The 23,015-nt window shown below is 43.7% G+C and overlaps 1 protein-coding gene across 4 annotated transcripts in view; it reads left to right on the top strand.

The window, feature by feature from the left end:
* PARL (presenilin associated rhomboid like) overlaps positions 1 to 23,015 on the top strand; it is a 592,851-nt gene that overhangs the window by 500,061 nt on the left and 69,775 nt on the right. For 3 of the 4 annotated variants that reach the window (XM_033957698.1, XM_033957696.1, XM_033957699.1), the window contains exon 8: positions 8,107 to 8,208. In XM_033957698.1, coding sequence (XP_033813589.1) covers positions 8,107 to 8,208 — 102 coding nt within the window. Of the gene's footprint in view, positions 1 to 8,106; positions 8,209 to 8,885; positions 9,002 to 23,015 lie in introns of all 4 variants that reach the window. The other variant, XM_033957697.1, reaches the window with a different exon arrangement.

Below are 23,015 nucleotides of genomic sequence, written 5' to 3'. Positions count from 1 at the left end.
AGCCTACAGAGAATCCAAGGGTCAGATATGACTAAATGGATAGTAGTAGTTTGAGCTTATCAACCCAATGAGTCCTTTTAATATACAAGAGATGGCTGGAGATGGAATAGTAAAACTAACGAGTGAAGAATATTAAATGTCTGCATTAATTACCACACTGCTGTTTACTACTACTATTTACTACTATTGATCTTTACAGTGCTGAAAGGCTTACGTAGCATGTGGAGTGGCGCTGGCTGGCTGGTAGGGGGTACTATAAAGCGGAAATGGCTTGGATAGTGTGCAAGACGTGTTTGTGCAGTATAATGTGGAGTTTTTTCTACAAAAATGCCATTTTTTCGTATGGTTCTGGGTAACTAGTTAGATACAAACATATGTGTTAGTTAAGGCCACGCCCTATAGAAGCGTACAAAAAGTGAGGAAAAGATAGCCCAAGAGGCCAAAAACTTCAAACCCTTTTTTAGATATGTTAAAGGGAAGAAACCTGCAAAGGAGACAGTGGGCCCTCTCGACGACTAAGGAAGAAAAGGATACATCAAAGAAGACAAACAGATTGCAGACAGATTAAATTCCTTCTTTGCTTCTGTCTTTACCAAGGAAGACGCCACATCAATACCCGAAACAGTGAAAGTTTTCAAGGGGGAAATAGAGGAGAGCCTCACCACAGTGAAGGTGGATCTGGACCAGATATACTATCAGATTGACAAACTAAAAAGTGACAAATCCCCTGACCCAGATGGAATTCACCCAAGAGTATTAAAGGAACTAAAGGTGGAAATCGGAGAACTACTGCAATCCCTCGCTAACATGTCAATTAGAACCGGACGGATATCAGAAGACTGGAAGATAGCGAACGTCATCCCAATCTTCAAAAAAGGATCAAGGGGAGAACCGGGAAACTATAGACCTGTGAGTCTCGCATCGGTCCCTGGGAAAATGGTTGAGGCTTTGATTAAAGACAGCATAGTACAGCATCTGGATAACCATGACCTGCTGAAAGGTAGTCAGCATGGCTTCAGGAAAGGAAAGTCGTGTTTGACAAACTTACTTCAGTTTTTCGAGGGAGTGAACAAACAAGTCGATAGCGGAGAACTGGTAGACATAATATACTTGGACTTCCAGAAAACGTTCGACAAAGTACCTCATGCGAGACTTCTCAAAAAACTACAATGTCATGGAATAGAAGGGGATATACTAAGATGGATAGGAAAATGGCTGGAAAACAGAAGACAGAGACTGGGCATAAATGGGAACTACTCAGACTGGAAGAAAATAACTAGCGGTGTGCCTCAAGGCTCGGTTCTTGGGCCTATCTTAGTCAATATCTTCGTAAAAGACCTGGAAGAAGAAACGACCAGTGTTATTGTCAAGTTTGCAGATGACACAAAGCTATGCCGGGCAATCAGGTCACAAAAAGACAGCGAGGAACTCCAGAGAGATTTGAAGCAACTTGAGAGATGGGCAGAAAATTGGCAGATGAGTTTTTTTTTAAGTCAATCAATTTTTATTAATAAAGAAACACAGAAAACAATAACAAAACAGCTCAAGACAGCAAAGTAAATAATCCACTAAGATAAAGTAGTGGTGACAATCTTACTGAGGTACATTAGCATAGCATAAACAGTCGGTAATATTATCAAAAGCACTAACAATACAGTACTGTATATAGTTAAAGTAAAATAAAATAAAATACAACACAGAAGAATAACTCACTAGGTACACTCACAGTAAGAGATCAATGGAGACCAGATATTACGAAAAGAAGATTGAGAGCCTCTGCACTCGGCCACTCTGGACTCATTATACGCAGAGAGAACCATAGACCACCATTGAGAAATAGAAACTGGTCTTTGCGTCTTCCAATTAAGTAGCACAGTCTTGATGGCCAAGCCACAGAGTATGTCAAACAGGGTCTCCATATGTCGAGGGAGGGGAGGTTCAAGTGCTGAGGATCGTAATATCAGGTCATAAGTCAACACTGCAGGAGAAGGAATAATATGGCTCAAAATATCCCCGACGTCCGTCCAAAAGCCAAACACAAAAGAACAGTCAAAAAGCATGTGTTGTAAAGTTCCAGCAGACAAAAGACATCTCCAGCACTAGCTAGATGAAGTGGATACAGCTCTTTGTTGTTTGATTAGAGTCCATAATGATTTGTGAAGAACAAAAAACAGAGACTGTCTAAGAGAGGCCGAGTGCAAGGGTCTATTAGAACGTCGCCATATCTGATTCCATTGACTCTCAGAAACTGAACGAGAGAGATCTCGTTCCCACAATCGTTGAACAGGTAACATCGTGAGCGGACCCGAAGTCCGGAATACATCAAATATCACAGACATGACATGTGGTTTGTTACTCCATGTTGACAACAGAGGGACAATAGGGGATGTAGGAGTACGATGGAGACGGCTCAAATCAGTCCCAAAAGTAGCAATTATACTATGTCTGAGTTGTATATATCTATAGGCTTGAGTGGGAGGCAGCCCATAAGTGTACTGCAACTGTGTAAACGACATCAGGTTACCCCCCTTAAATAGGTCATGCAGGTACCAAATCTCACATTCAATCCAAACAGACCAGTATATCATACGTGAACCCACGGTGATCTGGGGATTACCCCAAACAGGTGAGTAAAAAGAAAAATAAAGGGGAAAGCACAATTCTCGTCCAAGATTCAGAAGTGCTTTCTGTGATATAGAAAGAGTCACCCAATCCCGGAAACATGGAGTCCCCAAAGAAAAACAAATTTTGTCTAGAGAATAGGGATTCACCAGGTCTCTCTCAAGTTCACCCCAATAAGGTAGATCCGGACTGTCTGGGGGCAAAAACCATTTACTAATGCCACGTATTAGCGCCGCAGAGGCGTATAGAGAGAAATGGGGGAAATTAACTCCTCTCATGTGCCAAGGCTTTTTAAGGGTAGATAGTGCAAGGCTTACCTTTCCATAGAAATTGTACAAGAATTCTATCCAATTTTTTAAAGAAAGTAGGGGGAAACGGAAGAGGGAGCATTTGTAATACATATAATATTTGGGGAGTCATCATCATGCGTATGGACTCTAGCCTACCCCACCATGTCAAGTGCAAGGGGGACCATTGATTACATAGCGTTTGGATCTTGGTCAAGAGATTTGTAACATTCAGATCTATCGTGTCCTTCCAGGTGTTACAGAAATGAATGCCCAGGTATTTAAGATCATGGGGACACCACGTAAGGCCAAAAGGGGATATCATTGCCTGAGTACAATGCGAGTTTAGAGGGAGTACCTCAGTCTTATCCCAGTTGATGGAATATCCCGATAAAGTTCCAAATCCAGAGAGTGCAAGCACAGCCGGTAGAATAGTTTCCGGATTGGATACGTAGAGAAGCACATCATCCGCAAAAGCGGACAGATGCATCTCTCTGGGGCCCACCATTATACCCTGAATATCAGCTGAGGTGTCCAATCGTCGCAATAAGGGCTCCAGAGCCAGATTGAACAGGAGAGGCGATAGGGGACACCCCTGACAGGTCCCCCTGGATAGAGAAAAATATGAGGAAAAGTGACCATCCACATTCAATCTGGCCCTAGGTTGAGAATACAATAGGCGCACCATATTAATGAAAACATCACCCAATTGGAACCATTGTAAGGTATGAAACAGATATTTCCATTCTACATAATCAAAAGCCTTTTCGGCATCTAATGACATCACACATTGAGGGATGGAGACATGGCGGGCAGCCTGTAAAACATGACAGAAAACTCTAGAATTATCAGCTGTAAGTCGGCCCTTGACAAATCCACATTGAGTAGGATGTATAAGCAAAGGAAGAACTTTAGCGAGCCTATCTGCAAGTATTTTAGCATAGATTTTACAATCATAATTGAGTAGTGAAATTGGTCTATAATTTTTAGGGAGCAAGGGATCACGTCCGGGCTTGGGATAAACCACTATATCCGCTTCAGCAAAAGTTCCTCCACTCGAGCCCCGCTCCATAAAGTCAGTGTAAAGCCGAGTGAGTAATGATATCATTGTGGCCTGAAAAGTTTTATAAAAACCTAGAGGGAGACCATCACCTCCCGGGGCCTTACCTGTCCGTAATCCACCAATGGCCGCACTGACATCAGATGGAGATAAGGGTTGATTGAGCTCCTCATGAAGTTTAGATGGAAGTGAAGGAGGCAGCATGTCACGGAAGAATTCAGAAAAGTCATTCTCAGAGGGAGTAACTCCCGAGGCATATAATTTCTCATAAAAGGAGCGAAATTGATCAGTAATGGCCATAGGGTCTGTAATGAGAGAGCCCCCCTGTTTAAGGGCAACAATATGGCGAGCTCTTTTCTTTTGTTTAAGGTAATTAGCTAATAGGGTACCCGCTTTGTTTCGATGTTCATAGTATAGAGCACCTTCATGTAACAACAGTACACCAGCTTGCTCAGATAGAATGGTATTGTATTGAAATTTCAGCTTACGTATTTGTATTAAATCTGAGGCAGCCGATGAGATATGGTATCGAACCTCCAAGGATTTTATTTGAGTATCAAGATCAAGCAGAGATTTTTTACGGGATTTGGCAAGATGAGCTGAATAGGCTATGATGCGACCTCTCAGGTACGCCTTATAGGCATCCCAGACCATCTGATAAGAAACAAGCGGTGTATCGTTGTACAGGAAATATTCAGTTGTCCATAATTCCACCTGGGATAGGAATTCATGATCCGTCAAAAGAGCAACATTCAAACGCCATGAAGGTGTAGAGGGTGAGGGGGTCGAGAGAGCATAGAATATCAATATGGCATAATGATCCGAAAGAGGGCAGGAGAGTATAGATGAAGAGTGAACAGAGTGTATGAGCGAATTAGACAGAAGGAAGTAATCCAGTCGCATAGCAGACGCATGGGGCGCTGACCAAAAGGTATATTCTTGGTCTTTGGGGTGAAAGAGACGCCAAACATCAGCAAGGTCATAGGACTGAATTATATTCCTCAAGAGCGAATGGGTCAAAGGTATGCGATAAGAGGAATGAGATTTACGGTCTAAGTGTGAATCCAAAACCAAATTCCAGTCTCCACCCACAATGATATAGTCATTAGAAAGGGAAGCCAGCTCCTTAGAGATCTCATGAAAGAACTTTGGATCTGCAGTATTGGGTCCATATAACGAGAGGAATGTATACCTGCTGTAGGCTATATCAAGGGTGACTGATACCCATCTACCTTGAGAATCATGGGAAGAGCCAATTATAGTGTATTGAAGATGTTTGGATAGTAAAATAGCAACCCCTCCCTTAGTGGAAACAGTTGGTGAAAAGAAACAATGTGAGACCCAATCCCTCTTCAGTTTGGCAGATTCAATTACATTCAGCTTGGTTTCTTGCAAAAAAACTACCTGTGCAGAGTGATGTTTACAAAATAGCAACATTTTTTTCCTCTTGATAGGATGATGTAAGCTTCTGATATTCAGAGATAAAACCTTACATACTCCCATCAGGATTGAGTGGCATCAGAGTCAGTATCAATAACAGTACAGCATCAGTGCTAAAAATCACATGCCAAGCAAATCTCAGACTTGTAATCCGCTGCCTTGAGCTAAACCTAAAAAGAAAAACCCCATACATACCCACATTCATACATCCCCCCTCCCCCCGCCAAACATAACAACTCCCATCCACCCACAAGACAAATGCCTTGTAACCAACCCACCCAAAAGGCGACCCGAAGGCCTGCGGAGGGGAGGAGACACAGCAACAACACGGAGGCTCAGAGTCCTCTCACCCCCCCAGCGATCCCCTTGTAAAAGGATGATTTAAACAGTAAACGTTAATGGTGAAAACACAGCACCTATAGCCACCATAGTGGAACAGAAATAGCAGAAACAATTATGTAACCACCTGCACACACAACAGTATTTGAAATCATGGCATATACAAATATGAATAAAGATAATACAGAATATCAGGTATCCATACGCACAAGGTCCTCTTGCTCTTTCAAAAACTTATCCACTTCATTAGGATCTGTGTAAGTTTTGGTTCTATTTTGATATGTGATCTTAAAGCGTGCAGGAGCCAAGAGACCGAAACGGGCCTCTAGTGCACGCAGTCGGGGGCGCAGGGCAAGAAATTTGCGGCGCTTCTCTGCCGTATCTTTTGTGTAATCTGCAGATATATAAATTAACTGCCCTTGCCATTCAACTTTTTTCAGAGATCTCATTTTATCCAGTATCATAGCAACATGTGGAAAGCGCAGTAGTTTCAATACCATCGGGCGTGCACGTTGGGAGCCTGAAGGCGCCTTGGTCGGCACTCTATGGGCTCGTTCCACCTCTAGTGCACGATCAAACTTGAGGGATAACACCTTGGGAAGCCAGTCCTCAAAAAACTTTCAGGCATCCGACCCTTCTGCTCCTTCATGTAATCCGTTGATGCGAAGGTTCTGTCTCCTGGCGTGATTACCAAGGTCCTCCAGCAGACTCTCTAGCGCATGCAGGGCTCGGCGGTCCATCTTCTGATTAGTGGCAAGCTCATCGACTACCTGGTGTTTGCATTCCAGAGCGAGTAGTCTGGCATCCATCGCCGAGAACTTTTCAGTTAAGTTAATAATTTTGTGTTTGATGTCTTTAATATCATCTTTACTCTCTGACATCATGTTAGAAATTAGTTGTAATTGCTCCAATATGGTCATGTCAGGATCGCCACGTGGTCGGGCCGCTTCCCCCTTTGTAGGCGTCGGTGGGTCCTGTTTCGGTCTTTTTGCCCCCGAAGTGCCGGCGAAAGCAGCCTCAATTTTCCCCTGCTTAGGTTGAGGCATCGTCTCGTAGCAAAAGGAGCAGTGTAGGAGCAGGTAAAGTTAGTGATATGCGCTGTGTATCGGGATCACTAGCGGGAGCTCGGGACCTAAGCCTCCATCTTGTTTGGGTTCTCTAGCGCCCCCCCTCGGCAGATGAGTGTTAATGTAGAAAAATGCAAAGTGATGCACCTGGACAGAAAAAACAAGGAGCACGAGAATAAACTGTTAGGTATAACATTGGGGAAGAACGAACAAGAAAAAGACTTAGGGGTAGACAGGACCCTGAAGCCGTCGGCTCAATGCGCAGCGGCGGCAAAGAAAGCTAACAGGATGTTAGGCATGATAAAGAAGGGAATCACGAGTAGATCAAGGGAGGTCATAATGCCGCTTTATAGAGCAATGGTCAGACCACACTTGGAATACTGTGTCCAACACTGGTCTCCGTACCTGAAGAAGGATATAACACTGCTGGAGAGGGTGCAGAGGCGAGTGACGAAGCTAGTAAAAGGTATGGAGAACTTGAGCTACAAAGATCGCCTCAGAAAACTGGGATTATTCACCCTTGAGAAGAGAAGACTGAGAGGGGATCTGATAGAGACTTTTAAATTGCTAAAAGGAATCGACAAAATGGAGCAAGCTCACTCACCAGCAGATGGAGAGCAAGAAACAGCGTTATTCACATTGGCGAATGTGATCCAGACTCGGACCAGAGGTCATGGCCTGAAGCTGAGAGGGGACACGGCCAGGACAAATGTCAGAAAGTTCTGCTTCACACAGCGAGTGGTGAACGCCTGGAACTCTCTCCTGAAAGAGATGGTGGAGGAAACCACCATTCTAGGATTTAAGGGAAAATTGGACGCACATCTTCTTGCAGGACACATTGAGGGATATGAGTGACTAATGTATGCACCAGGGTACGCCTGGCTGAGCCTCCGCGTGTGCGGATCACCGGACTGGATGGACCCCAGGTCTGATCCGGTGCAGGCATTTCTTATGTTCTTAAAAATCTGAATATGGATATAGCCAAGGCCAGAAAAACACACTAGAGATTAATATTAAGGAAAAGCATAATAATATTCTCTGTATGTACATACTTCTTAGGTTTTCGCCAGGTATTAGTGACCTGGATTGGTCATCGTGAGAACGGGCTACTGGGCTTGATGGACCATTGGTCTGACCCAGTAAGGTTATTCTTATGTTCTTATGTTCTAACTATGTGACAATAACACAAAGAGTGCAGATTTCATCAGTTTATTCTAACTATAGTCCATTAACTCATTTGACATCCTGTGCTTACTCTGTATTTTTTTTTTTCTGTCTCTGATTTTTGCAGTCTGGAGCTATAATGACAGTGCTTGCAGCAGTGTGTACAAAAATGCCTGAAGCCCAGCTAGCCATTATCCTTCTTCCAATGTTCACTTTTACAGCAGGGAATGTAAGTATACCTATAATCCTCTGCATAATTAGTGAATTAACCTTTTTGGATAAAATTGTAGAAAGGGTGTAAGCTTTTCAATAGTGTTTAGATAGATTAAATAGCATGAATCACTGTCAGTCAAGGCTTTGATCAAACATTTGTATTTAGACAGTCGGTGGCAGTAGTAGAGATATTGCATAGAGAGTTGAGAAGGGGTAGTACAGTTTGGTTGGTTATGTTTGATCAGGGGGTCTCAACATAGATATACATGCATATGTTGTGACAGAAACCTGCAGCTGGCCGAGCGAATGTCAAAATGGCTACTTGGTCTTACTCCCCCAGTATCTCCCAAGGCACACCAGGACTCTTGGAAAGGAAACAAGACTAGTTTATTAGCAGGATGTCAGGTTGTCAGGATTTTCAAACACATAATCAACAGAGAAATAACAACAGTATATTCCTTGCTGAAAGCAGGCTTTCAGTTTGGTGTTCGTTGCACACAGCAGGTTGGTTCCACGTTGTTCCTGTGTGCTTGCCTGTTTAGCTGCTTATTGTGTTTCTTATTTCTTGCAAAGCAGAAGAGAAAAATAAATTTCTTATATATTTGGGGAGGTTCCCTGTGTCCCTATTTTATTATTGTCTTGATCTAGTAAGGTTGTTTGATGTAACTGAAGCGGACTGTCTCTTGGAAGTAGGATGAGCACATGCAGGAAAAAGTGTATGGATTTCTACAAGCCCCGGTTCGTGGGAATGGATGGGACACCTTGTGTACTGAATTGACTAGGGACTAACAGAAAGAAGATTAACGAAGGTAAGAACCTAATCTTCCATAATGTTAGGACACCTGATATTTTGATAATTTTGTGGAAGCTTATAGTTCTGCTGGGTACATCCAATTGGAAATGAAATATCTCATTGTTTTTGTAATTTTCATTTGAGTCAAAGATATAAATATTCATTTACATAATGTTCGCCCCATTTATTATGTGCACCACACATTTAGCTAATTGGAAATGAAATTATCTTGATAATATTGCAGTTTTCATTTGAGAGATGATTATTGAAATTATACTTTTAGCTCATTGGTGTAATGTCACATATATACTGTATTTTTTTATCAAAGTTCTTTGATAAAGTGATAATGTTGGTAAATTAGGAACTATTTGAGCTTGATCAACATAACATACACTCTTTCCTTTACTATTACTACTACTACTATAGAGCTACCCAGATGTATGCAGCACTGTACAGAGTCACAAATAAGACAGTCTTTGCTTGAAGGAGTTTACAATCTAAACAGATAAGACAAACGGGATGCCATGGATACAGTTAATTGGCTGACTAGGTTGGTGGGCAGTGAGGAGCAGGGTTATGGATTGAAGGCTTAGGGAAGGGGCGTTGGGGACAAATTCAGATAATTTATTGCAGGCATAGATGAAAAGGAACAAAGTCTGTAATTGACATTGGAGTTGAAGGGTAAAGCTAAGAGCAGCTTATCTGAGGAATGGAGTTCTCTGGAAGGTGTATAAGGAGAGAGAAGAACGGAGAGATATTGAGGGGCAGCAGAATGAACACACTTGTAGGTCAGCAGTAGTAGCTTGAACTGTATTCAAAGGTGGATAGGGAGCCAGTGAAGTGATTTAAAGAGAAGGGTAACATGAGTGTAGTGAGGTTGGTAGATGAGTCATGCAGCAGAGTTTTGCACAGATTGCAGGGGTAGGGAGAGGAGCACTGCAGGAGACCAGTTAGAAGTAGATTGCAGTAATTGCAGTGAGTGTGGACAAGGTAGTGTACTCAGAGAGGAAGGGGTGAATTTTGGTGATGTTGTACAGATAGAAGCGACAGGCCTTAGCAGTTTTATTGGATGTGCATAGATAATGAGAGGTCGGAATCGAGGACAACTCCCAAGGTTGTGAGCAGAGGAGACTGGAACGATGGCAGTATTATTTACAGAGATGGAGAAGGAGGGAGAGGAGCAGAGGGTTTAGGAGGAAAGAGGAGCAGCTCAGTATTGGATGTGTTTAGTTTCAGATGACAACAGGACATCCAGGCAGCAATGTCAGCCAAACAAGCAGAGACTTTTTCTTGGACTTTAGGTGAAATTTCACTTGTAGAGAGGTATATCTGGAAGTCATTAGCCTGTAGGTGATACTGGAAGCCATTGGAGGAGAACAGGGCACCAAGGGAAGAGGTGTAGAAAGAGAGAAAAGAATAGGTCCTAAGACAGAACCCTAGGGTACGCCAACCGCTAGTAGGGTAGCAGCAGAAGAGGACCCATCTGCATAAACTAAAGGTGTGATGGAGGCAAACCAGGAGAGGACAGATTCGAAGAATCCAAGCAAGGACAGTGTAGCGAGGAGGCAGCAGACAGGTCAAGAAAAATGAGGATCAAGTAAAGGTCCTTAGATCTGGTCACTGCACACTTTGGTGAGGGCAGTCTCTGTGGAGTGTTGGGGGCGAAAGCCTGATTATAGAGGATCAAGAATCTGTCAAGTCAAGGCAGTGACAGAGAACAGCACTCTCTAGTAGCTTGGATAGGAACGTAAGAAGGGAGACAGGGTGATAGTTGAATGGGCAGGTGAGGGTGAGGGTGATCTAGTAAGGGTTTTTTGAGAAGCAGCTTCACCACCACATGTTTGAAGGCACTGGTGACAATTTCAGTGGAAATGGATAGGTTGAAAATATGGCAGATGGAAAAGATAACAGTATGTGAGATGGGATCAATTAGAAGGGTGGGAATAGGGTCTGAGGGGCATATAGACAGAAGTTGTGCGGTTTCTTTCTCTGTGATTTCAGAGAAGGAAGAAAAGTCAGCGGTAGTTGGAGAGTCGAGAGGGTGGGACCAGGCAAGGTGAGCTTCCTAAGTTTTTTGGGTGAAGGATGAAGGGGTGGTTGTGAGTTTGAAGGTCAGGAGAGTGAATGGTGGGTAAAGAAGAAGGATGTGACTTTGCAGTGAATTTAAGGGCGATCTTTTGGATCTTGTCATGGAAGTAATCAGCCATAATATGGGGAGAGAGAGAAGGGAGGGGTTGGAGGTGGGGGCAGTGGCATACCTAGCATATGTGACACCCGGGGCCCATCATTTTTTGACACCCCCCCCCCCCCCCCCCGGTGACAGGTCAAAAGCGCGCAACGACAAAGGCGCGACGACAACCCAGCGCAGACAACTGAGCGCAAGGCGGAAGCGCGCCGAAGAAAAACAGTATTTTAAAGGGCTCCGACAGGGGGTGTGGGGGGGAACCCCCCACTTTACTTAACAGAGATCGCGCCGGCGTTGTGGGGGGTTGTAACCCCCCACATTATACTGAAAACTTCACTTTTTCCCTAAAAAAGAGGGAATTATTTTACAAAAATAATTCCCTGCACAGTCAAGCCTGCAAGGATTACTAGATATCTTTCAGCAGCTCCCCTCCCCTCCCCCTTACCTTTGTGGCCAGATGAAAATGATCTACCAACAATAAAATTTTAAAAACACAAAGCACACTGTACGCAGAGAAAATGTTAATTATCATTTATATTCCGCGGGTTTTCAAAGAGGTCAAGACAGATGACTTTATGCAATGTCACCTCAGTAACAACTATACAAAAATAGACAAATATACCCCCTCCCTTTCTACTAAACCGTGATAGTGGTTTTTAGTGCAGGGACCTGCGCTGAATGCCCCACGCTGCTCTCGACACTCATAGGCTCCCTGCGCTAAAAAACGCTATTGCGGTTTAGTAAAAGGGAGCCATAGTGCAAAATATAGACAGCATATATAAATTATCAAAACGGACACATTTTGATCACTAAATTGAAAATAAAATCATTTTTCCTACCTTTCGTAATTTCATCAGTCTCTGGTTGCACTTTATTCTTCTGACTGTGCATCCAATATTTCTTCCCTTCTTTCAGCCTCCTGTATGCTTCCTCTCCTCCAGACCTCATTCCCTCCCCAAAATTTTTCTTTGTTTCACCCTGCCCCCTTCTTTCTTTTTCTCTCTCTCCATACCCCCTTTCTTTCTGTATGTCTGTCTTTGTCTCTCTCTCCGTGCCCTATTTCTTTCTTTGTTTCACCCTGCCCCCTTCTTTCTCTCTCCATGTCCTCTTTCATTCTGTATATCTGTCTTTCTCTCTCTCTCTCCTGCCCCCTTTCTTTCTTTCTGACTCCCTGTCCCCCCTTTCTTTCTTTCTCCCTCCCCCATGCCACCACCATTGGAAAAATGGTGCCACCGCCGCTGGGCCAGCCAGGCAGCAACTGGCTGGCCCAGAACGTCCTCTCCGATGTCAGAATTGATGCGGACGGCGAGAGTTGGTCGGCCCCACAGGGAAAAGCAGGGAGAACTCGGTGCCGGCCTGTTCCCGATGGCGGCGGTGGCACTCAAGTGGCTAAAGAGCCACAGTTTGCTGGCCTAGGGAGAACACTGAAGGGTGGCCAGCTGTGCACCCCGCTGGGGCGTAAACCCGGGGCGGACCACCCAACCCCGGTATGCCACTGTCTGTACCTCACTCCCTCCCTATGACCAAAAATTCTCCTTTCTTCCATTCCCCATGTATACAACCATCTCTTTCCCTCCCTTTCTCTCTCCCAATTCCATGCCTTCTGTGTCCAAAAACGCATTCCCTCCTCCACCTCAGCATCTCTTTCTCTCCCTTCCTCTGTCCCATGCCTTCTGTGTCCAAAAACGCATTCCCTCCCCACCTCAGCAAAAACGCATTCCCTCCTCCACCTCAGCATCTCTTTCCCTCCCTTCCTCTCTCCCATGATTTCTGTGTCCAAAAACGCATTCCCTCCCCCACCTCAGCATCTCTTTCCCTCCCTTCTCTCTCCCATGCCTTTTGTGTCCAAAAACACATTCCCTCCCCCACCTCAGCATCTCTTTCCCTCCATTCCTCTTTCCCATGCCTTCTGTGTCCAAAAATGCACTCCCTCCCCCTTTTGTGTTCCGCGTTTGCTTCCTAGCCCTCATCTTAGCAACTTTCTCAGCGAGGCTCATCTTGTGTTCCTACCTGCCCTGCCGCGCACACATAGCCAACCGGAAGCCTTCCCCGATGTCAGCGCTGACGTTGGAGGGAGGGCTTAAGCAAAGCCCTCCCTCCCTCCGACGTCAGCTCTGACATCGGGAAGACTTCCAGTCGGCTATGTGTACGCGGCAGGGCAGGTAGGAACACAAGACGAGCCTCGCAGCTCCAGTTGTATTTAATCCCGCGGGTCCCCCGTCGTCCCCGTTCAGCTGTCTTCTGTGCACCCCCTTGGGGCGTGCACCCGGGGCGGACCGCCCCCCCAGGTACGCTACTGGGTGGGGGGCACTTTGAGGAGGGAGTTCAGCATGGCAAAGAGAGGGTGGGGGTTCGAAGAAAGGGAGTTAGTTGTAAGTGCAGAATTACAGGAAATCAGCGTAAATTTAAAGTGAAGAAAGTCAGCATGCATGCAATATTTGAGCCAAAGGCAGGAACATAAGTAGCAGATACTGGGTGTGAGCCAAGGTTGAGGTTTGGTATGCCTGACAGAGTGGGAAACAGGGGGAGCAAGGGTGTCCAGAACAGAGGAAAGAATAGAGTTGTATGATGAGACAGGCTTGTGGACAGACTTAGATAACATAGTGGAGGCAAGGAGAGGTGAAACAGTGACTGAGAGCATAGAAGGATCAAGGGCTTGAGGATTTTGAAGCCTGTTGGTGATGACTGGGCGTGGCTGAGTGGGAGTAATTGTGAAGGTTATCAGATGATGATCAGAGATGGTGAGCAGTGAGGTAGAGAAGTTAGAGAGAGAGAGCAGTTAGAGAAAAAGACAAGATCAAGGCAGTGGCCATCCCGGTGAGTGGGGTAGTAGAGCACAGCTGGAGATCAAATGAGGAAGTTAAGGCAAGAAACTTGGGATCGTCAAGGTGAAAGTTAAAATCCCCAAGAATGAGGGAGGGAGAAGATGAATTAAGGAAGCCTGAAAGCCAGGAGTCAAATTCAGTGAGAAAGGAGGAAGGGGAGGAGTTGGGAGGAATGATAAATGATCACTATCTGAAGAAGTAGAGGAGTGAATAGGTGGACAGAATGAGAAAAGGCTGTGTAATTGAGGTTGGAATCTGCAAGAAGGAGAGAGGAGCCTCAACCAGTAGGACGTGGTATATGGGAGAAATGGTAGCCACCATGTGAGAGGGCAGCAGCTGCAGTGGAGTACTCAGGGCAAATCCACCTCTCAGAGCAAGCAGGTGGAGGGATTCAGAGATAAAAAGGTCATGAATGTAGTGCAGTTTGTTGGAGGCAGAATGAGCATTCTACAGAGCACATGAGAAAGGGAGAAAGGAGGTCTGAAGGTTAGGGTGGTTACACATGTGGAGAAGTAGATGGCAGGATTGACATCCCCAGCAGTGAGCAGAAGAAGGAATAAGAGAGTGCACCGAAGTAAAGAGGAATAATGACAGCAATAACGAAGACAAGTGGGGCTCAAAGAGAGGGGAGATGGATGAATGGAAAAGAGAGAATGCTTGAGCTTGAGTGCAGTGAATAAGGTAGATGACAAGATGGCTGGTGAGGGGATATGAAAAGGAGAAGGATAGTGAGGACCTGTGGTGTGGATAGGAAAGGGAGTAAGATTGGGGAGAGTGAGTATGAGAAGCAAAAAGTGAATTGGAGCCAAAAGGAGAGGAATGTAAAATGAAATGGAAATGTACAAGAAGTGAGGTAGTGAGAATAGGGAGGTGCCCTCAGGAGAACCACTAAGGAGCACGTGCTCCTTCATCGCACCAAAGGCTCATGCCGCCCTGAATGGGTTTAGATTAAATAGATAGCAAGGCTGGTGAGGTCTTGTTTGGGAGGGTCTTGCATGGGAGGGCCTACAGTCAGCCAGTCAGAAGCAGGGGGAGAGCCTAGAGGTAGACTCCAAGAGAGATGGGGGATGGAGAGATGAATCTGTCGTTACTGAAAGAAAGCAGAGGAAATAATTTACTTTGGAGTACAGGCTGGCCCAAAGGGAAAACATGGTCAAGAGACAGAACAGGTGGTGTCTGAAGAGCTTATAATGTAGATGAGTCCGTTCTGGACAGAGACCCAGTTAGAAAGGGCACTGCCCCGAGAGGGTTTAAAAACTTTTCATCACATTGATGTGTTAAGAATGCTTTTTTTTTAACTTTGCTTTACATAGGCATTCTGCACTTGTGATATTCTTCATCACACTGTGTTCCACTAGGACATATTTATTAGACATTTGTAGCATCTTTGTCAGCATTATCCTACCCTTCTCATTGTGCACTTTCTATACTATACTTTTTGCTATTGAAGATTTATTTATTTTTTTAGTTCAATAAGTTTTATTGTTTTCAGAATTATACAAAAAGAAACATTGAATATCAAACAGGTCACAATAGAGCAACAGATTGGATAATTATAACATTGCACAAATATATATTTGTGCTCACTAGGAGCAACTACCAGTGTTAATATAAAGCATTAAGTAACAATAAATAAAGTGAACAGAGTAATAGTCATGAGAACATACCAAGGTCATGTACCAGAGTCAGTGGAACAGTAAGTTATTAGAGGGGACCAGATGTGACAGTAGCGTTTGAATATATTACATCTTTCAGCATTGATTTTTTCATATTTAGCGGATAAACAGAGTTCTACCATACATTATGTTCTACATTGGCTAAATTTTTCCAATTGTGAAAGACATTCTGAAGCGCTAATACAGTCAGAATACGGAAGAGCTGAGCATCAGATTGACTACATAATTGGGATGATCCATAATCCCCAAGAAGTAGTAGGGAAAAATCTATATCAGTATTAATGTAGAAAATTTCCGTTAAAGTGTGTCAAACTTTGCTCCAGTAGTTCTAAAGTAAGGGGCAGTGTAGAAGCATATGAGCCAAGGTGCCTGAGCTAGACTGACAGGACCAACATAAGGAAGGTAGTGAGGCATCGATTCTATTGGATAAAACAGGGGTCCATGTAGCTCTATGTAGTAAAAAATATAGTGATTGGAGTAAAGAGGCAGATTTAATAGATTTGAAAAAATGTGTCCATATCATTGACCGTCAATATTGTGGTGTAGGTCGTTAAGCCACTTGGGCGAGTTAACAGACTGGGTCAAGAATTTCTCCATTTATACCATGAGGAGGCAACTCCCTTAGTTGATAACGGAGAGAGTTTGCACATAAATGTCAGCAAGTCAGGAGAGTCATGAAAATAGGTTAAATCAGGAAATGCTTTGCGTAGGCAATGGGTAAGTTGGAGCCATCGGAATTGTTGGTTGGGAGGAAGGTTGTACTTTGAAACTATTTCTGAGAAGCTCATCCAACTGCAATAATTGATTATTTGCTGAAGTGACTATATACCGCATTTCTGCCACACAGGCCAGGCAATTGTGGCATTCTGTATTTTGATCAGCGGGTTCCCCCAGATGGGTATATAAAGGGATTTGTTCCAAGCAACATCCATAAGATTATCCACGTAAGTGAGGGCTGTTTTAGCAGAAGTTAGAATGGCATCTGACTTAAGAGAGGCTGGGATATTCGAAGCGACTATGGTTTGTAGGAGGTGTTCTCCATATTTGGCTTGTTCTAGAGCAGGGGTGTCCAACTTGCGGCCCAAGGGCCGCATGCAGCCCCGTGAAGTATTTTATGCGGCCCCGGTCGAGGGCAATGCAGTGTTTTCCTTTGCTGTCCCCGGGTGTTTACCGTCTTGCCGGCTCCCTCCTCTGTCTTGCTGCAGCATTTGCACATTTGTGTGGCCCCCAGAAACATTTTTTTCAGCCAATGCGGCCCAAAGGTTGGACACCCCTGTTCTAGAACAACCCAACGGGGAACATCGTCAGTGGCGAGAGCAACCGACCAATGAGAGTTTTGACATAGCAAGAATTAGATGGGGTAATGATAAAAGCAAGGGAAATTTACCCCCTCTGAGGTTTTATGGGCTTTGAGCTTGCAAAGACCAATACGAGGTTGCTTCTTATTGCATAGAAAGTGCAAGAACAAAGAGTCGATAGAAGTATAGAAGGATTTTGGTAATAGAAAAGGAAGCATATTGTGAATGTAGTTGATTTTAGGAGAGATCATCATCTTTATTGATTCCAAACGTCCCACCATGTTAAATTAAGTGGGAACCAACGGTTAACCAGATCTTTAACAATAGAGATAATGTACTCACTATTGTGGGCCGTAGTTTCTTTCAAGGTAGGATCAAAGTATACTCCTAAGTACTTGTTACTGGACCTTTGAAAACCAAGTTCGACCGCATCGCATTGCAGCTCAGGGCAATTGAGTGCCATTATTTCAGTTTTATTGGTGTTTAATTTGTAGCCTGAGCAGCAAAAGTATTGAGCTATGGTTGATAAGAAGGGGTGATATGGATTCAGGGATGATAAATAAAAGAATGTCGTTAGCATAAGCTGAGAGTTTGGATTCGATAGAGCCATATTTAAACCCCAATATGAGAGGATTATTACGTATAGCCTGGAGCAAGGGTTCCAATGTGAGGTCAAATAACAATAGAGAGAGCCCAAACCTGTCTATTATAACCTCATCATCCAACATGAACATATTATATATGAGTTAGTGATTTACATGTCACACTATTATGCTCTCTTCAGAACTCCATTTGTTTATATAGTTAGTCCACATTGTTTTTATGTCTTATGTTTGTATAGACCCTTGACTCAGGGGTATTGTGCTGAAATACGGCTTGTGTTGGGTCCAAACTCCATTTGATTATCCCAGACTCTGAAAGATCACAGTGCTTTTTGTGTCTGCTACATTTTACTTTCTGTCAGTTGATGAAATTTTACTAAATCTAAAATATATAGAGTATAGCAATAAGATATTTAAAAAGCAATTTTTAAAATGTAGGGCTTTTAGCTTAGAAAATAATGGACTTATTATTTATGTTTATTTGAGTTCAAATGTGTTTATTGATTTTCAAAGACAAAACAAATTACAAATAGATTCAGTAAGGTATGCTTTGAGATCAAATAACAATCAATGAAAATGTGATGAAGGAACTATCACTAGTACCATAAAATAAATATGCATCATGTATCATCCTAACAATAATAAGGTACTAAAAGACCCCAATGCAAGTTGTAACATAATCCTGGAGAGGAGGAAGAAAGAGAAGGAAGAGAGAAATACGGTATTATAGGGCAGATAGACAATGTATGATGGAGAAAAAGAGAGAGACAAGAAGGGAGTGGGGCAGGCATCTACATCCACAAAAAGTTGTAGGTCAAATGCAAAGCACAGGAGATCATACTAGAGTCATCGGGAATGTCAACGGTTATGGAGATAAATGTTGTATAGGTTCCCAAATGCGAGAAACAGTCAGGGATCTATTAGAAAATTCTGCCGCTTTAATCTCATATAGATGGATCATGAGGACAGTATTCCACCAAAACACAATATTAAGAGTATCTACAGATTTCCAATTGTGGAGAATCATTTGGATCGTGAGGGCAATCAGTATGTTAAGGAGAGATTGTTGACTAGGAGTGAGTGGGTCCATCACCGCCAGAGCTCTAAAGAGGAGGATATTGAAAGTAAATTCAGATGTAATAGGTAATATGCGCTGAATAAGGCACCAAACTTTAGTCCAGAATGAAGCAAGAATAGGACAGGCGTAAATCATATGGTAAAGATCGCCAAATTCTGTAGAGCAATGCCAGCAAAGGTTAGAATCCCTAAGGCCAGCTCGAAACATCTTGTGAGGTGTCCAAAAGACTTGGTATGCTAAGAAGTAGAGAGATTGTGATAGACTGGCAGAGGCGGTAGGTCGAACAATTTTACTGAAGTACCGTTCCCAATCTTTGTCGGAGCCATGCCAAGTAATGAAGGTCGCCCAAGTATCGGTGGTCCTTTTGGTGGGATAAAGATGCAATCTGAGTTCTTTATAGAAGAGAGAGGTCGAGTGTCCTAGGAGAAATCCCTGCTGAGATAAGGTGAGGAAATGGGAGATCTGAGAGAAGGAGAAAATAGAAGGAGAACATTTCTTCAAGCAATGAGAGAGTTGAAGCCAGTGAAAACATTCCGTAGGGGGGAGAGTGAATTTATCCATAATCTGAGAGAAGGACAGGAGAGTATCCTTGTTCATAACTTGATCCAATGTCCACACTCCTTTATCAATCCATAAGTGCCAATGAATAAAACGATTATCTATATTGAATAAGGAGTTGTACCATAGGGGAGCAGATAAAGTACATCTTCTATCAGATTTAGAAATGTCATCAAAATATTGTATCGCCTGAAGAGTTGCAGAAATGGTGATAGATTTACAAGGGAGAGAGGAAGGGGAAATATATGGCAAGCAAGGTAAGGGAATAGGGTTTGTAAGTTGTTGTTCAATATGTACCCAGACAGCGTGGTCGTTGTTCGGATCCACATCTTGTATCCAAATAGAGCTGTAGCGGAGCAACGCTGCGACATGATAAAGAAAGAAATCGGGAAATTCCATACCCCCGTCCTCCTTAGATGATTTAAGAATTTTCATTGATATGCGAGGAGGTTTTTTGCACCAAAGATATTCCGATAATTTGCTCTCCATAGATTTATAAAAAGCTTTTGGAGCTAGTCTAGGCAGCCTGGAAAGGTAATAATTGATAATCGGAGAAATGGTCATTTTGATAGCCTCCAGCCGCCCCCACCAGGTCACTGACAGAGGTGACCACCTCTTTAAGAGAGCGTCCACTTTGGTAGTTATAGCTGATAAGTTGATGGACATCATAGTATCAGAATCCTGATGAAAGAGAGTACCAAGGTATTTCAGGGAAGAACCAGCCCAGCGAAAGGAGACTGGGCCACAATCAGATAAAGAGGTGACATCGTTAAGAGGCATAATTTCAGATTTGTCCCAATTAATACGGTAGCCCGAGCCAGAGGAAAAGTCAGAAACCAGTTGAAGTAAAATAGGGATAGAAGAGGCAGGTTTAGAAAGGAATACAAGTAAGTCATCAGCATAAGCCAGAGTTTTAACTTGTAGAGAACCCACCTGTACACCTAGGAGACGAGGATGTTGACGGATGGCTAATAAAAGAGGTTCAAGAGCTAAGTTAAAAAGAAGAGGAGATAGAGGGCAACCCTGGCGTGTACCTCTGTGAAGATGGACAGGAGTAGTTAAAGAATCGTTGATCCGCAATCTAGAGAAAGGTTTAGCATAGAGGAGCCGAACCTACTTTACAAAGTCCGAACCACAACCGAACCATGATAGGGAGGAGAATAGATGATTCCATTCAACCATGTCGAAAGCTTTCTCCGCATCTAAGGATATCGCAATCAGAGGATCGGAAGAGGAGTGAGCCAAATCCAGAATAGCGTTAAAAGTGCGCGCATTATCTCCAATAAAGCGGTTTCGCATGAAACCTACTTGATCCGGGTGAATAAGAAGACCAAGAATTTTATCTAAGCGGAGAGCCAAGATTTTCGCCAGAATCTTACAGTCCATATTTAGCAACGAGATGGGTCTGTAGTTAGCTACATTAGAGTCATCTCTCCCGGTTTTGGGAAGAACAATGATGTGAGCCTCCGTAAAATTCCCTTGGTCATCCGGGAAAGAAAAGAGATAATCATAAAGTTGTTTCAATAGAGGAACAAGATCAGTAGAAAAAGTTTTATAAAATTCGATTGGATAACCGTCTGGCCCTGGTGATTTGTGAGAAGAGAGTGATTTCAAGATCTCTGTTTCCGAGATGGGGGCCCCAAGGCAAGAGACTTGAGAGTGTGATAAAGAAGGGTGTGATATGTTTTAGAAAAAGGAAGTACTAGGCTTTACAGAGGCACTCGCGGAGGAGGAGTAGAGCTTCTCGTAAAAGGAAGTAAAAATTTGAGAGATGGAAGCATCATCGGTAACAGAAGTACCATCCTCCTTCTTTAAGGCAGCAACTCTCGAGCGTTGCTTGTGATTAGCCAGATATCGAGCTAAAGAACGACCAGCTTTATTGGCCGAGACATATGTACCAGTTTTAGAAATGAGAAAGTCCTGTTGAGCCTTGAGGCGAGAGAGCGAGTTATATTCAACTCTTTTCTGAATTAATTCCAGAGAGACATGAGACAGTTTATCACGAACTTGTTGTTTTTCCAATGTGGAAATATCTCATTCCAATGCATCAAGTTTAGAGGAATCCGATTTCCGTTTCCACGCTAGAAAGCTAATGTTTATTTGGATGTAGTTCAAAATACATATTATGCAAGAGCATGAATTAAAGTTGATCCAAGATGGCCGCGGTACAGACGTGTTGAGAGCTCTGCACCTGAGCCGCTCTACCTTGTCTTTAATTTCCTGATGCTGATGACTTTGTGGTCTGATTTCCTTTTCCAATGCTGAAGAAAAGGGGCAGGAGTGCGGCTGGTGCCTCGTGGCGCTCCGATATGTCTTCCCTCAACAATATTGACAAGCTGTTGTGGCAGATGCAGGGGCAGCATTGACAACGTCGGAAGTAAGCCCACTGAGAGCACCTGGATATGGTGAGACCGGAGTTGTCTCTCCTGGGCTGGAAACCACACTTAGTCCTGACGTGAGAGCTCTACCCCCGCGACCCCGGTCCACTAGTTCTCCAGGGGTATATGAAACTCCAGAGACGGGGGATGTACTCTCCCCTGAGGCAGCAAGTATGTCAATGGAGACTGTGGAAGCAGTGTTCTCTGTTCAGGGAGTATCTGCAGGAGAAGCCGGGGTAGAATTAGCAACCAGAGGTGAAGGAAACCAGCCAGAACCAAGCCAGGAATCTTCTTTCTCTCCTGATGGTGAACATTTTTACACTCAGCAAAAGTTTCCTATATAAGAACATAAGAATTGCCATCTCCGGATCAGACCCTAGGTCCATCAAGTCCGGCGATCCGCACACGCGGAGGCCCCGCCAGGTGTACCCTGGCATAGTTTTAGTCCCCATATCACTCTATGCTTCTTATAAGGAGATGTACATCTAGCTTACCCTTAAACCCTAGAACGGTGGATTCCGCAATTAACCTCCTCTGGGAGAGCATTCCAGGTGTCCACCACTCGCTGCATGAAACAGAACCTCCTGATATTTGTCCTGGACCTGTCCCCCCTCAGCTTCAGTCCATGCCTTCTTGTCCGTATCACATTGGACATTGTAAATAACAGTTTTTCCTGCTCTATTTTGTTGATTCCTTTCAGTATTTTGAAAGTCTCGATCAGATCCCCTCACAGTATCCTCTTCCCAAGGGAGAACAACCTCAGTCTCTTAAGTCGTTCCTCGTAATCCAGGTTCTCCATATCTTTCACTAGCTTTGTTGCTCGTCTCTGCATCCTCTCCAGCAGTTTTATATCCTTCTTTAGGTATGGAGACCAGTATTCCAAGTGTGGTCTGACCATCGCTCTATAAAGCGGCATTATTACTTTCTCCGATCTACTCGTGATTCCCTTCTTTATCATGCCTAGCATTCTATTTGCATTCTTCGCTGCCACCGCGCATTGCGCCAACGGTTTCAGGGTCTTATCAATTAGTACACCCAGGTCCATTTCCTGTTTGGTTTTTCCCAGAGTTGCACCTGACATACTATACTTGTGTTCCTTATTCTTTCTGCCTAAGTGCATCACTTTGCATTTTTCCACATTAAACTTCATCTGCCATTTATCTGCCCATTTCTCCAATTGACTCAAGTCACTCTGGAGTTCCTCACTGTCCTTTTGCGATTTGATTGCCTGGCATCTGCAAACTTGTGTCATCTGCAAACTTTGTGTCATCTGCAAACTTGATGATCTCACTGGATGTTCCATCCTCTAGGTCAATGATGAAAATATTAAATAAGATGGGCCCAAGTACCGAGTCACATTCTCCCAGTCTGAGAACTTCCCATTTATGCCCACTCTGCCTTCTGTTCTTCAGCCATTTGCCTATCCATCT

This window comes from Geotrypetes seraphini, chromosome 9 (assembly GCF_902459505.1).
Source record: "Geotrypetes seraphini chromosome 9, aGeoSer1.1, whole genome shotgun sequence".
Lineage (NCBI taxonomy): Eukaryota > Metazoa > Chordata > Amphibia > Gymnophiona > Dermophiidae > Geotrypetes > Geotrypetes seraphini.
Note: the sequence above shows the minus strand (reverse complement) of the source record. Positions and strands in the feature narration are given on the sequence as shown.